We start from the raw sequence: 12,666 nt of genomic DNA on the forward strand, positions 1-12,666 counted from the left end.
AAAATTAAGTAATCTTTAAAGAGCATTGCTATACCAGCCTCTCACAAAATATAAGGGCAATGTACAGCCACATAAAAACACTGAAAAGCAATACAATGCAACTAACTAATGTAACTAACGATTCCAAATTTCGGAATGTGAATTTTGTCTCACACCAAGTGTTGATACCAAAATTTGATTTTTGACAAGTTGAACAAAATAATTATTCACTTTATTACATTGTGTGCCCAGGTGGAGACCCCTTGACCCCAGGCGACACCCGGGGGGAATAATGACACATGACATGTATTATGGGATTAAAATTGTCCACAACTTTATTAAACTTTCAGATGTAGGAAGACCTTGGCTTAGGCATTGGGCATTTATCCCTCCCAGTCCCTGGGCGGGGATCTGGGGCACATCAGGGTTAACCAATGTATCTGGGGATTGGGCTGGTTCTGAATGACGTATGTTTAAGCAGAGAGCCCGCCCCATCATTTCACCACAACACAGGGGAGTGCACTGACAACCTTTCAGCGCATGGCCAGTGACTCCCCTCAACACAGCCCATTTAATGGGGAACCCTGGGATTGAACTCACAGGGGGGTGTCACCACTTCATGCCCCTTCCCCATTGAGGGAAGAAAGACTAAAGGATTCTGCTCAAGGCCTGAAACCACCAAAGTTGTGATGTTTTGCTATGAGGAAGGTGAAACCTGCCAATTTAGCGAAAATTCCTTCCTGGTCCTTTAACAGCAACCATTGCAAGACCGTAGCAGCGGTTGCATAGCTGTAAAGAAAAAGTTAACCTGCAATAAAAGGCCTAAACGAAGTGAGGGTACGGCAGGTGAAACTCTGAAGCTGACTGAGAGCACCTAGGTAGGCTCCACCTCCTTATATGCTTAAAGAGTGGACCCTACCCTTACTTGGTCTGCTCCCCTGGCTCCACCTCCCCAGTCACGATTGGTTATTTAAACTGAGGTTTGCCAGAACCTCAAGGTTCATGACTTGGGGAGGTGCTCCAAGAGTGCTCTGCCGGGAGTCATGTAGGATTGGGGGTGCTGCGCTCAGGCATGCAAAGGGCGCTCTCTGTTTGATGTAGAGTGCGGCCATTCTACTCTGTGGCATCTATCAAATATTGCCAAATACCGATCGCCACTGTACATCTGCTGTCTCATAAGGTCTCCGTATGTCAAATGCAAATGTAAAAACCTTTAAGAATATTGTAATACATTGATATTGTATTTCTTTGAAACTACTGGTATTGCTTTACCCAGGCCTACAATGTGGCTCATTTTGGTAGTGGCCTGCTTAATCCAAGAGGCTTCCGCTGCAGAAGAAGTTATAAGTGGGAGACATTTGAATCCTCAAGAATTTATGACTGTCGTAAGTTGCTTATTCAAATGCATTTCCTGCAGAATTTCAGATCCTGTGTGGGTTATCCCAAAGAAACAGATTATTCATTTGCAAGTGTTTGACACAAACCATCTTTTCTGGTTTGGTGAATGACTGAGTCGGGCTAATTTATGCCCTGCTGAAAGTTCAGAGAGCCTAGCTTAATGTAAATGTTGACTTTGAGCCTGCCTGTGTTTACAGGAGATTATTACCTGAAGGCAAACATGAGTCCATTATGAAAAACTTGGCATACATTTTATGTATTTCTCTGTGCTGGTTTACCACACAAATTAAACAATTTGCCTTAAAGTAGCACAGAATGATTCTTCTTTGACTGTTTTGCACCAGCATGGAGAAAACCAGAGTCAGTCAGCATTCTGGGCCACTGCGCACAAAAATATTGGCCAAATGTTGATTGATACTGTTAGGACAAAGACAGCCAAAATGGATCCCAATTCCCATCAGTTCTAGCTGGCATGGCTAATGATAAGAGAAGATGGGGGTTGTAGTTCAAAAATAAAATAAAATTGGAGGGTACCCCCTTGCCTATACCTTTGTTAGATGGAATTAAAGCCAGCCTCTTTGACAGCTCTAATGTGTGAACTGGGCTTTAGCTTTGAGCTTTTTGGTGCTTACTCTTTCTACACTTGCCCTCTTGTGCTGCTGTTAAAGGTAAAGGGTAAAGGGACCCCTGACCATTAGGTCCAGTCTTGGCCTACTCTGGGGTTGCAGCGCTCATTTCGCTTTATTGGCCGAGGGAGTCGGCGTACAGCTTCCGGGTCATGTGGCCAGCATGACTAAGCCGCTTCTGGTGAACCAGAGTAGCGCACAGAAACACTGTTTACCTTCCTGCCAGAGCAGTACCTATTTATCTACTTGCACTTTGACGTGCTTTCGAACTGCTAGGTTGGCAGGAGCAGGGACTGATCAACGGGAACCGCCGACCTTCTGATCGACAAGTCCTAGGCTCTGTGGTTTAACCCACAGTGCCACCCGTAAGGACTCCTTTCTCACAAGAGCTGAATGTGGGCCTACCAGGACGATGGTGGAGGAAGGTCGCTAGCGTATTTCTCAGAATCTGCTCCTGTATTCATTGAATACATGAAAGTGTTCCCATGAGCACCTCTCTGAACGTTGCCAAAGCTAACCCCTGCTCTGCTGAACTCCTGAAGTACACCCATATGGAAGGAAACAAGTCTATAATCTCGAAATGTTGAGGATCAGAGCTTTTTTCCAGCAAGAACTCACTGGAATTCAGTTCCTGCACCTCAGCTGGGCACCATTGCCACTCATGGCGAGGTTCAGCACTTCTTTCTCTAGAAAAATAGCACTGTTGAGACTGTTGGCAATATTTAGCAATTACATTAGGGCGCCTGGGAAACTGGCATCTGGGATTTTTAAAAATTTAATAGGAAATGTCTGGGATTTTGTCTTTTCCCTGGATTTGTACTTGTTGAAATATGGCAACACTAAATTAGATAGAACCATAGCACCATAGAGTTGGAAGGGACCATTGAGATAATCCAATCTCATCCAAACCCCCTGCTTGATGCAACAAATTCAGAGCTATAGCACATCCCCTGCTTAAAGATCACCAGCAAGGGAGGTGACACTCCCCTTCTTGGTAATTGCTTCTGTTCTTGAATACTGTAAGCCATTTTGAAACCTGATGGGTACTAAATTGAAAACAACAGCAACAACAGCTGAAGCCTGTAGGTCTAATTCTGCCCTCTGTGGCAGCAGAGAACATGTTCTTTCCCTCTGGTAACCCTTCAGTACTTTTGAATCTTCAAAGCCTTTCAAATGTGCTATTTCAATTATTTCAAGAAACAACCCTTAATGCAACCCTGTGAAGGGTGTTAGTATTACTACCTGCTAACTGCTGATGCAAAAACCTGATGCTGAGAGCTACCTAGTGACCTGTGATTAAGGTGAGACTTGAACTAGGCATTTTCTAGTTCAGTGAAGATAACACAGTTCTCAAAATTAACTTCTTGAATCAAATTAGAAAGTGCTTTTTTTGTTTTTAGATTTGTTCACTTTTATGTTCTTGTTTTAAGAAAGCTAAAAGCAGGGGTGGGAAACCTGTTGGTTCTGCAGATGCTGGACTGAACAACCTCAGTCAGCCTGGTCCCTGGGCAAGAATTATGCAAGTTGCAGTCCGTCCACCCACATGTGAATGGTGCCTGTGGCTTAGGGGCTGGCTCATAAAGTTATTTATCTTGGCTATGCATATATGCCTTGGTGTGTGGGATGGGGTCATGATTTCTTTTCCTCCCAATCTGCAGAATGAAGTCATTCAATACTGGGGATACCCCAGTGAAGAGCATGAAATTCTGACAGAGGATGGCTATTACTTACAAGCAAACAGAATTCCTTGCGGAATGAACAGTTCTGGCAAGACAGGTAATTTTGGAATGTAACAGCTGTGTATTTGGATTCATATAATACCTTAACTTTCTTTTTTGTAAGTTGTTTGAGTTTCATTTTGGAGGTGGGGGTGGGAAGGTCCCAGCAAAAGCTATAATTAATAAATAAATAAGCTAAACTGTCCCTGTTCACTAGGGAGAATTCCTGTCTTCTCAAACCTTACCTTGTTAAAAACTGTTTCATTTATTTTATTGTATGGCCTTCTGGATCAACAATGCTCACTCCTTTGTCATGCTGAATAAAATGGGGGTAGTCAAAATTACACTCTGCTGTGGATTACAACTCCCATCATCTCTGACCATTGGCTATGCTGACTGGGGCCCAATGGAGATGGAAGCCAGTGTGGTGTAGTGGTTAAGAGCGGTAGACTCGTAATCTGGGGAACCGGGTTCGCGTCCCCGCTCCTCCACATGCAGCTGCTGGGTGACCTTGGGCTAGTCACACTTCTCTGAAGTCTCTCAGCCCCACTCACCTCACAGAGTGTTTGTTGTGGGGGAGGAAGGGAAAGGAGACTGTTAGCCGCTTTGAGACTCCTTCGGGTAGTGATAAAGCGGGATATCAAATCCAAACTCTTCTTCTTCTTCTTCAAAACATCTGGAAAGCACCAGGTTGGCTATCCCATCTTAAGATTGATTATAGCCGCATGTACTTATCCTGGAATGAAAGAGAAATGAGATGCTTCCTGTTTAAATATTACACGATATTCACTTTCTGAGTGGATGCGCTTGGGATCGGGCTATAAACATTCATTCATTTAGACATGCTTAAGATCAAAACAAATGTTTACTAACATATCCTGATTCTAAAGCCAGGCTATAGCTGAGTAATCTCTGAAAGACATCAGCAGCAGTGTCTAATGTGATAGGTGGGGCAGAGGTTGTAGGATCGAGAGGGGGGAATAGTGGTCCTTGGTATATGACAACATCCCTCTTTTTATCTGTGAAATGTTGTTGTTGTTTAGTCGTTTAGTCGTGTCCGACTCTTCGTGACCCCATGGACCAGAACACGCCAGGCACTACTGTCTTCCACCGCCTCCCGCAGTTTGGTCAGGCTCATGTTTGTAGCTTCAAGAACACTGTCCAACCATCTTGTCCTCTGTCATCCCCTTCTCCTTGTGCCCTCCATCTTTCCCAACATCAGGGAGTCTTCTCTTCTCATGAGGTGGCCAAAGTATTGGAGCCTCAACTTCACGATCTGTCATTCCAGTGAGCACTCAGGGCTGATTTCCTTAAGAATGGATACGTTCGATCTTCTTGCAGTCCATGGGACTCTCAAGAATCTCCTCCAGCACCATAATTCAAAAGCATCAATTCTTCGGCGATCAGCCTTCTTGATGGTCCAGCTCTCACTTCCATACATCACTACTGGGAAAACCATGGCTTTAACTGTGAAATGTTAGGTGGTGCAAAAGAATTACAGGAACAAGTAACCATGTCTAGCCTAGAAAAAGTGACATTTGTTCAGTAACTCTGGAAGTTCAGGTGTATCCTGCTGGAGTCATCACTACAAAGCATCACAGTGGGCAGGTTTGATTCTCCAGTATAAGGCAGAGAGCTCACCCCCAGATTATATTTCTTTGCTTTCTTTTCCAGGGCCTAAGCCCGTTGTTTTACTAGTACATGGCTTGCTTGCTGAAGGTAGGTGCTGGATTGCCAATCTTCCCAACAATAGCCTGGGATTCTTCCTAGCAGATGCTGGCTATGATGTTTGGATAATAAATACTAGAGGGAGCAGCTGGTCTAGAAGACACAAGACCTTGTCAACTGACCAAGAAGAATTTTGGAATTTCAGGTATGTTAAAAGGGCATTTTGGAGCTTAGGCAAGAAGTACGCTTTTCCTGAATGCTGTCCCTGACAAACATCTATAGCAATCTTATCTTGTAGGGAAAGCACTTCACTCTTGGACAGGGCTTTGAAGCATGGCAGAAGATGCTTGAGGTCTTGTAGCAATATATATGACTCTGCATAACTCTGTACTATTAACCCCTTAGCAATTTCTACACTACTCCCATGTTACAGAATTACATGCAATATAATTGTATACACAATACAAATAAAACAGCCAAGCCCTATGAGTGGTACTGTTTTTCTATGCATAATTTTATAAATATTAATACCTAAGTTGCATGTATTGTTGTATGTGTTTATGCACTGATTACTTTAGGAAATCTGGCATGTATATGCATACGATATCTGTATATTATTACACATATAACCCCAGTTACTTAAGATTAAGCCCCACTGAACTTACTTTGAATTGACATGGTTAGTAGTATGCTGTTAGATGTTTACCTTAAAAAGGAAGGGGAAGAGTAACATGGAAGGTCTACAGGTTTCCCCATTCTTGTTTTACACTGTGGCAGTTGTTTGTCTAAGCGAGAAAGAGGTTCTTCCAGGATCTTCTGTTTCTGTATCTAAGCGTAGGTGGGCAATACAACAACTGTATTTTGTATGTCTGTATTTCAGTTTTCATGAAATAGCAATATACGATATTCCAGCAACTATAGATTTCATCCTAAAGAAAACTAGGCAAGAAAAATTATATTATATTGGCCATTCCCAAGGTGGGACACTAGGTAAGTTATGATCAAGTTATTGAAACGTATTTCATCCTTGTAGCCTTTGTTAATTGCGTTGGGACTAGAAGTTGAATATGCAGTACTGGGTCTCTAGGAAGACTCATCCACTGAAACTAAGATGAACCCTTCTGTTGTTGAATCCTGCATGTATGCTTTATTGCAAATGGTTTGCAACTCAGGGACAGCATAAAGAGCAACTTACACACTAGAAAGAGATAATTGCTTAAGGTGAAAGCCAGTTAGGGTTGCTCTGCTGTTTAAAAGCATCTATTTGTGGAACAGAATCACAAACTGGTGTGGAAGTATGGAAAACTGAATTTTGGATTGGAAAAATTAGGAAGAGAGAGAATCTGAAATTGACCAATTGGTTAATTCCTAGTGTAAGCCCCACTGCATTCTGTAGGACTTCTGAGTAGCCAGGAAAGGAGTGCACTGTTAAGGATTCATAGGGGCAGAAGAACAATGCAAATATTGTTTCCCACCCCAATGCACTGTCCCAAATACTTACGGCTTCCATTTATGGGATACTTTGGGGTTGTTTTTTGCAGGTTTTATTACCTTTTCCATCATTCCTCAGCTTGCTCCGAAAATCAGTCTCTACCTGTCATTTGCTCCTGGCTACACATTGGTAAACAGCAAAGGACTTTTCTATAAACTTTTGGTAATTCCTGATGGACTCAGAAGAGTAAGTATTTCTTATATGATTTAATTACAGTGGACTCTGAATAGTTTTGAGTGTTGGGTGATTCCCCTTTGTCCAATTTGTAAGTGAGCTGGATAAAAGAAGGGATCTCTAAACACTCATCCATTTTTGTGTTGTGACTGTGATAAAGAGCTAAAGGTAATTAGACATGCTTCTAAGCAGATTCAGAATTATTTGTGCATTTTTGTATTTCAGCTTATATGGGGCAATAAAGAATACTGTCTTCTTAGCAAGGAATTGAAAGCCCTCACTGCCAAGATATGCAGCTACCCAGTTATAGACAAATGGTGCCTCCGGTTCCTTTCCCTTGGGGTGGGATTTAACGAGAAAAACTATAATGTGGTAGGTGCTTTCTCTTTATATCTTTTGACAAAAGATATAACAAAAGAAAAAGAGAAGTGAACTTCTACACATGAATACATTATGGAGCAGCAGCAGCAGCAGCACTATAGCAGCCCAGCACACACTAAACAATTGTTTTCATGTTATATTTTGCATATTGAATTCTAATAAAGAACCTGGGCCCTGAAGTCTGCAGGGGGGGAGGTCAGCTTGAAGTTTTGCTGATGAGTGTGGCCCATTGGGTGAGCCTTCTCTATAGTGTATCCCAAGTTGCAGAGCGCCCTCCATTTAGATGAGATTTCTCTGTATGTTTAAAGTTGCTATTGAATATTTATAGGATGGTGCTCTGCAACATAAAATAAGCTATGCAAGATGTTATTTGTAGAGTATAAGATCAGAACGGAAAGCATATGGGTATCATATTAAGCACTGGGTCATGAAGAGTCGGACATGACTAAATAACAACAACAAATTGTGCTGGTTCATGATACAGTGTTGCCCCTAACCAGTCATGGAAGACAATTAGGAATGAAAAAACCCAGGTGGAGGTTGCTACACAAAAGCATCATTGGAAGAGAGCACAATAAGAGAGACTGTGGAATGTGTTTGCTGTTTTCATACAACTTAAGGCAGGACATCTTAACTTGTTTTTCCAGAGTCGAGCAGACGTGTATGTTGGAATCTTTCCTGATTTTTCTTCTGTCAAAGCAGTGGACCACTGGAGCCAGGTAGATTTTGATAACTGTCTTCAGAGCAGTGCCAAAGCCTTAGTCCAAAGTCTGGTATTTGGACTGAATGTGCCATTTAGAGTATGTGTTTATTAATAATCAAGTGGGCAGGGCATACCTTCCAAATGTCCCAATTTTCCAGGGACAGTCCCCGAATTGCAAAAGCTATTCCTGCTTCAGATTTGATGCTGGGATGTCCCTCATTCCCCCACCAGTGCTGCCACCACCAAACTTGGGGAGGTGGATGAGCAAGTGGTTGTACCGAGTGGCAGTGTCTGCGGCTGAGAGGGAGCATCCCAATGTCTCTCTACGGTCGCTACAGCCAGCCTCCTACCATGGGCAGCTCATAGCAGCTGCTGGAGAGCAGAGAAGAAGAAGAGGGGCTGCCACCGTGGCGGCCCAGCCTTGTGTGAAGTGCCTGCTCTGAGGGGCAGGCAGAGGGCAGGGCTTGGAGCAGAGCACAAGGAGTCTTTATTTGTTTATTTTATAAAAAGGGTTCATCCCCCCATCTACATCTAACCTCGCCCCTTTCAAAAACTTATATTTTAGTGTATATTTTTCTTTTTGTGAATTTACCAAAGAATAAAATAAAATAAAATTAGAATGAAGGGATTTTCTCAGGGCAGTGGAGGGCATGTGTACTGCATCCCATCGGTGCAGTGCTGGCACTCATTTTTCTCCTGGTAAGAAATGCTCTGCGGTGGCGGGGAAGGGCCCAAAAAATGGGGTGTCAAGGAGGGTCAGTTGGGGGAGAGTGAGAAATGCCTCTATTTTCATCTGAGGAATTTTGGAGGGTATGCTAGGTTGGTTTGTGGACTCCTTAGTTATACATATATTACACCCAGTGCTTTTTTCGGGGGGGAGCAGGGGTACGTGTACCCCTAAACATTCTGTGTTGCCCCGACCGACTGACCGATGGACGGACCAACATGCCAGCTATCTCTGCAGTAGCAGCGCGGACTGGAGCTCTATCATTCTCCTTACCGGTGCCCGGGGAGGGGAGTCTGGGGTGGCAATGGTGGGGGCAACGGTCTCCTCCTCTTCTTCTTCCTCCTCCTCCTCATGCCGGGCTACAGCCAGCCAGCTAGCACTCTCCCCTTCTCTCTCAAGCCAACTCTGCTGTGGGCCTTTCCGTACTCTCAGTGTCACCTCCTCAAATCCCCTCGTCTAGGGGTTGGGAAGGTGTTGGGGGAGAGGAAGGGGGCTGAGGGGGAGGGGGAGCAGCCAAAATGAGAGTTCTCCTAAATATATTTTTTTTAGAAAAAAAGCACTGATTACACCAATATTTAAAGATCAGCACAGGCCCTAGACAACTTGGGACTAGGATACCTTTATATGCCCTCAAAAGATTGCTAAGATTTTCAGCAGAGGCCTACTGGCTATACCATGATAAATGGAATGCCAACTTGTGACATCAAGGAAGTGATGTTCACCCTCTGGAGTATGCTCCACATGCCACTTTCCCAGTGGAAACAACAGCTATAAAAATAGTAAAATAGTTTGGCTTTTATTTATATATGTTAATTGTTTTATTGTTTTAGTTTATGATAAATATTTCTATCATCTATCTATCTATCTATCTATCTATCTATCCATCTATCTATCATCTATCTATCTATCTATCTATCTATCATCTATCATCTATCTATCTCTATCTTTCTATGTAAACCACTTAGGGATCATGTATATTTAGTGATATAAAATATTATATATTAATTCCTTAAATAAATTAAATATTTTTTAAGGGGCTCCACTATTTTAAGCAAGAGGTTTCATAAATATTGCATGAGAAGGAATTCTAGCAATTCACATCACCTGAATTTGTATTAGCACATGACTATGTTTCAAAATTAAAATTTTCAAACTCTACATAATTCTTGTCCTTCTTCTAGGTCACTAGGATGCATAAATTTAGATTTTTTGACTATGGATGCAGGAACAAAGTTGTATACAATATGGTAAGGAAAAGGATGAGTTTGGGTTCTGTTTTAAAATTCCGCATTTAAAAAATGCTGTAATGTTTGAATTCTTGCACACTTCCTTCAGGGACTCTTAAAGACTGAGAGAACATCAAAGAAGTACACAGAATTATGGGTTGTATCCAACACTGTGCACACAAAGTTCCACTTGCATAATTAGGGATCCCCTACCTCTGCTCTGGGGCCTCTCTCAATCCTTGGCACAGATTGTTAGAGTGTGCTGCTTGGCAGAAGTTCAGTAGTGCATGCAGAGGTCTATAGCACAAACAGATCTGCAGGGCTGGATACGATCCAATGGTTTTATTTCTACGGAAGCAAACAGACAAATAATAAATATGCATTCCAGTCTGGATCCTGACCTTTGCTTCTTTTAATTTCCTTACTAGATGTCCATCTACTTTCTTAAAAAAAACCAGCAGGACCCCATCATATTTCTTCTTGAGTAATCAGTTCTTTCATTTTTAATATTGCAACATGTTTTCACATGCATAAGTACATGGTACCTTGGGTTACATACGCTTCAGGTTACACACTCCACTAAGCCAGAAATAGTGTTTCAGGTTAAGAACTTTGCCTCAGGATAAGAACAGAAATTGGGCTCTGGCGGTTCAGCGGCAGCAGGAGGCCCCATTAGCTAAAGTGGTGCTTCAGGTTAAGAACAGTTTCAGGTTAAGTACGGACCTCCAGAACAAATTAAGTACTTAACCCGAGGTACCTCTGTACTCTACTTTTTCATTCTATACCCCCCATGATGGTTATTCTCATTAATGTCTTTAGAATTCTTTTCATCTTGTCGGCATCATCATTTTAACTGTGATGTGTTCACTAAATAGTCCTTATCTGTGGGAATCAACAGAGATTCTTGTACCATTTGTTAAGAAGTTGTTTTTCCCACTGGGGAGCAGAGATGGTCAGCTTAACATGAGAACTTTTGTTGAATTTAGCATGTATAAATTATTGTGTGGATCTGATTGGCAGCCTTAGCATGGTGCCCTCTGCACATTAGAGAAATCCTAAATAAAGGAGTCAGTAAAATTTCGTAATGTTCTTCCTCAGGTTGTAGCAAACTATTGTAGGATATTATTAACTGTCACTAAGTAAATGTTGATCAAATATGAAATATGTAAATTAAATTCCTGCATTGGTATCCATTTTTGCTATTACATGTTTATGGGATCGTCACTCCACACATTCCTTTCTGATCTTGATTCACATGATCCGGAGCATAATATTATACATTAGAGTAATTAATCTTCAACTACCAAATTAATGGATCTGCAAAAATGTACTTCATGTAACTAACATTTTAACACAGGAGGTTTTGCTATGTATTACTGGCCCAGGAAAAACATGCAAGTACTAAAGAGGGGTAAATGCATAAAGGGGAAAATAATAGTTTTTCCGATGCCATACATCCCAGAACACTGAAGGTTCAGAATGAGGAAATGTCAGAAAGGTATGAAAATATGACAGTGTCATCACTGAAACCTATTTCTGTTTTATTTTTCACCCCCAGACCACACCCCCATTTTATAAAATAGAATGCATGGAAGTGCCAACAGCTTTGTGGAGTGGAGGACAGGACATTATGGAAGATGTAAAGGATATTCAACTCTTAATCCCTCGAATCCCTCATTTAGTTTTTTACAAGAATATCCCTGATTGGCAGCATCTGGATTATATCTTTGGTCTCGATGCTCCAAAGCAGCTATACCCTGACGTGCTTAAACTGATGCAGAAGTTCAAATAAATTCTGTATTTAAAGTACCGGTATATGTTTCCTAGCATAACTAATAATTGCTGATAGACTTACTTGAAGTGTACATTGTCTCTCTGATTATCCCTACCCACCTGCTTGTTTACACTCTCAAATAAGTTCAATAAGAAGGAGATTGAGAAGCTGAAATGTGTTCAGAGGAGGGCAACCAAGATGAACAAGGGTCAAGAAACCAAGCCTGATGAGGAACAGTTGAAGAGTCTGCTTAGCCTGGAAAAGGAATGATAGGTAAAGGGTAAAAGTACCCCTAACCATTAGGTCCAGTCGTGACCGACTCTGGGGTTGCGGCGCTCATCTCGCTTTATTGGCCGAGGGAGCCAGCGTACAGCTTCCGGGTCATGTGGCCAGCATGACTAAGCCGCTTCTGGCGAACCAGAGCAGCACACGGAAACGCCGTTTACCTTCCCGCCGGAGCGGTACCTATTTATCTACTTGCACTTTGATGTGCTTTCGAACTGCTAGGTTGGCAGGAGCAGGGACCAAGCAACGGGAGCTCACCCTGTCGCGGGGATTCGTACCGCCGACCTTCTGATCGGCAAGTCCTAGGCTCTGTGGTTTAACCCACAGTGCCACCCACGTCCCAAAAAGGAATGATAGCCATCTTCAAATATCTTAAGGTCTATCACATGGAAGAGGGAACAATCTTGTTTTCACCTGCTCTGGAGGGTAGGACTCAAACTAATGGCTTCAAGTTACAAGAAGGGAGATTCCAGCTAAACATTAGGAAGAACTTTCTGACAATAACAGCTGTTCAA

General features: G+C 42.3%; 1 protein-coding gene across 1 annotated transcript; it reads left to right on the forward strand.

Annotated features, from left to right (window-relative positions):
• The first annotated feature begins 1,262 nt into the window (after positions 1-1,262).
• On the forward strand, positions 1,263-11,884 carry LOC128414002 (lipase member M-like). The gene is made up of 9 exons (XM_053388644.1): positions 1,263-1,364; positions 3,662-3,779; positions 5,396-5,594; positions 6,270-6,379; positions 6,931-7,067; positions 7,281-7,427; positions 8,084-8,155; positions 10,048-10,113; positions 11,651-11,884. Exons 1-9 carry the CDS (start codon positions 1,263-1,265, stop codon positions 11,882-11,884), a joined length of 1,185 nt encoding a protein of 394 aa, XP_053244619.1.
• The last annotated feature ends 782 nt before the right edge of the window (positions 11,885-12,666 follow it).

This window comes from Podarcis raffonei, chromosome 5, assembly GCF_027172205.1.
Source record: "Podarcis raffonei isolate rPodRaf1 chromosome 5, rPodRaf1.pri, whole genome shotgun sequence".
NCBI lineage: Eukaryota > Metazoa > Chordata > Lepidosauria > Squamata > Lacertidae > Podarcis > Podarcis raffonei.

Coding starts and splice junctions, on each gene's coding strand:
- LOC128414002 (XM_053388644.1), top strand. CDS start 1,263: ATGTGGCTCATTTTGGTAGTGGCCTGCTTAATCCAAGAGGCTTCCGCT. Junction 7,428..8,083: donor ACGAGAAAAACTATAATGTG/GTAGGTGCTTTC, acceptor TTGTTTTTCCAG/AGTCGAGCAGACGTGTATGT. Junction 8,156..10,047: donor CAGTGGACCACTGGAGCCAG/GTAGATTTTGAT, acceptor TCCTTCTTCTAG/GTCACTAGGATGCATAAATT.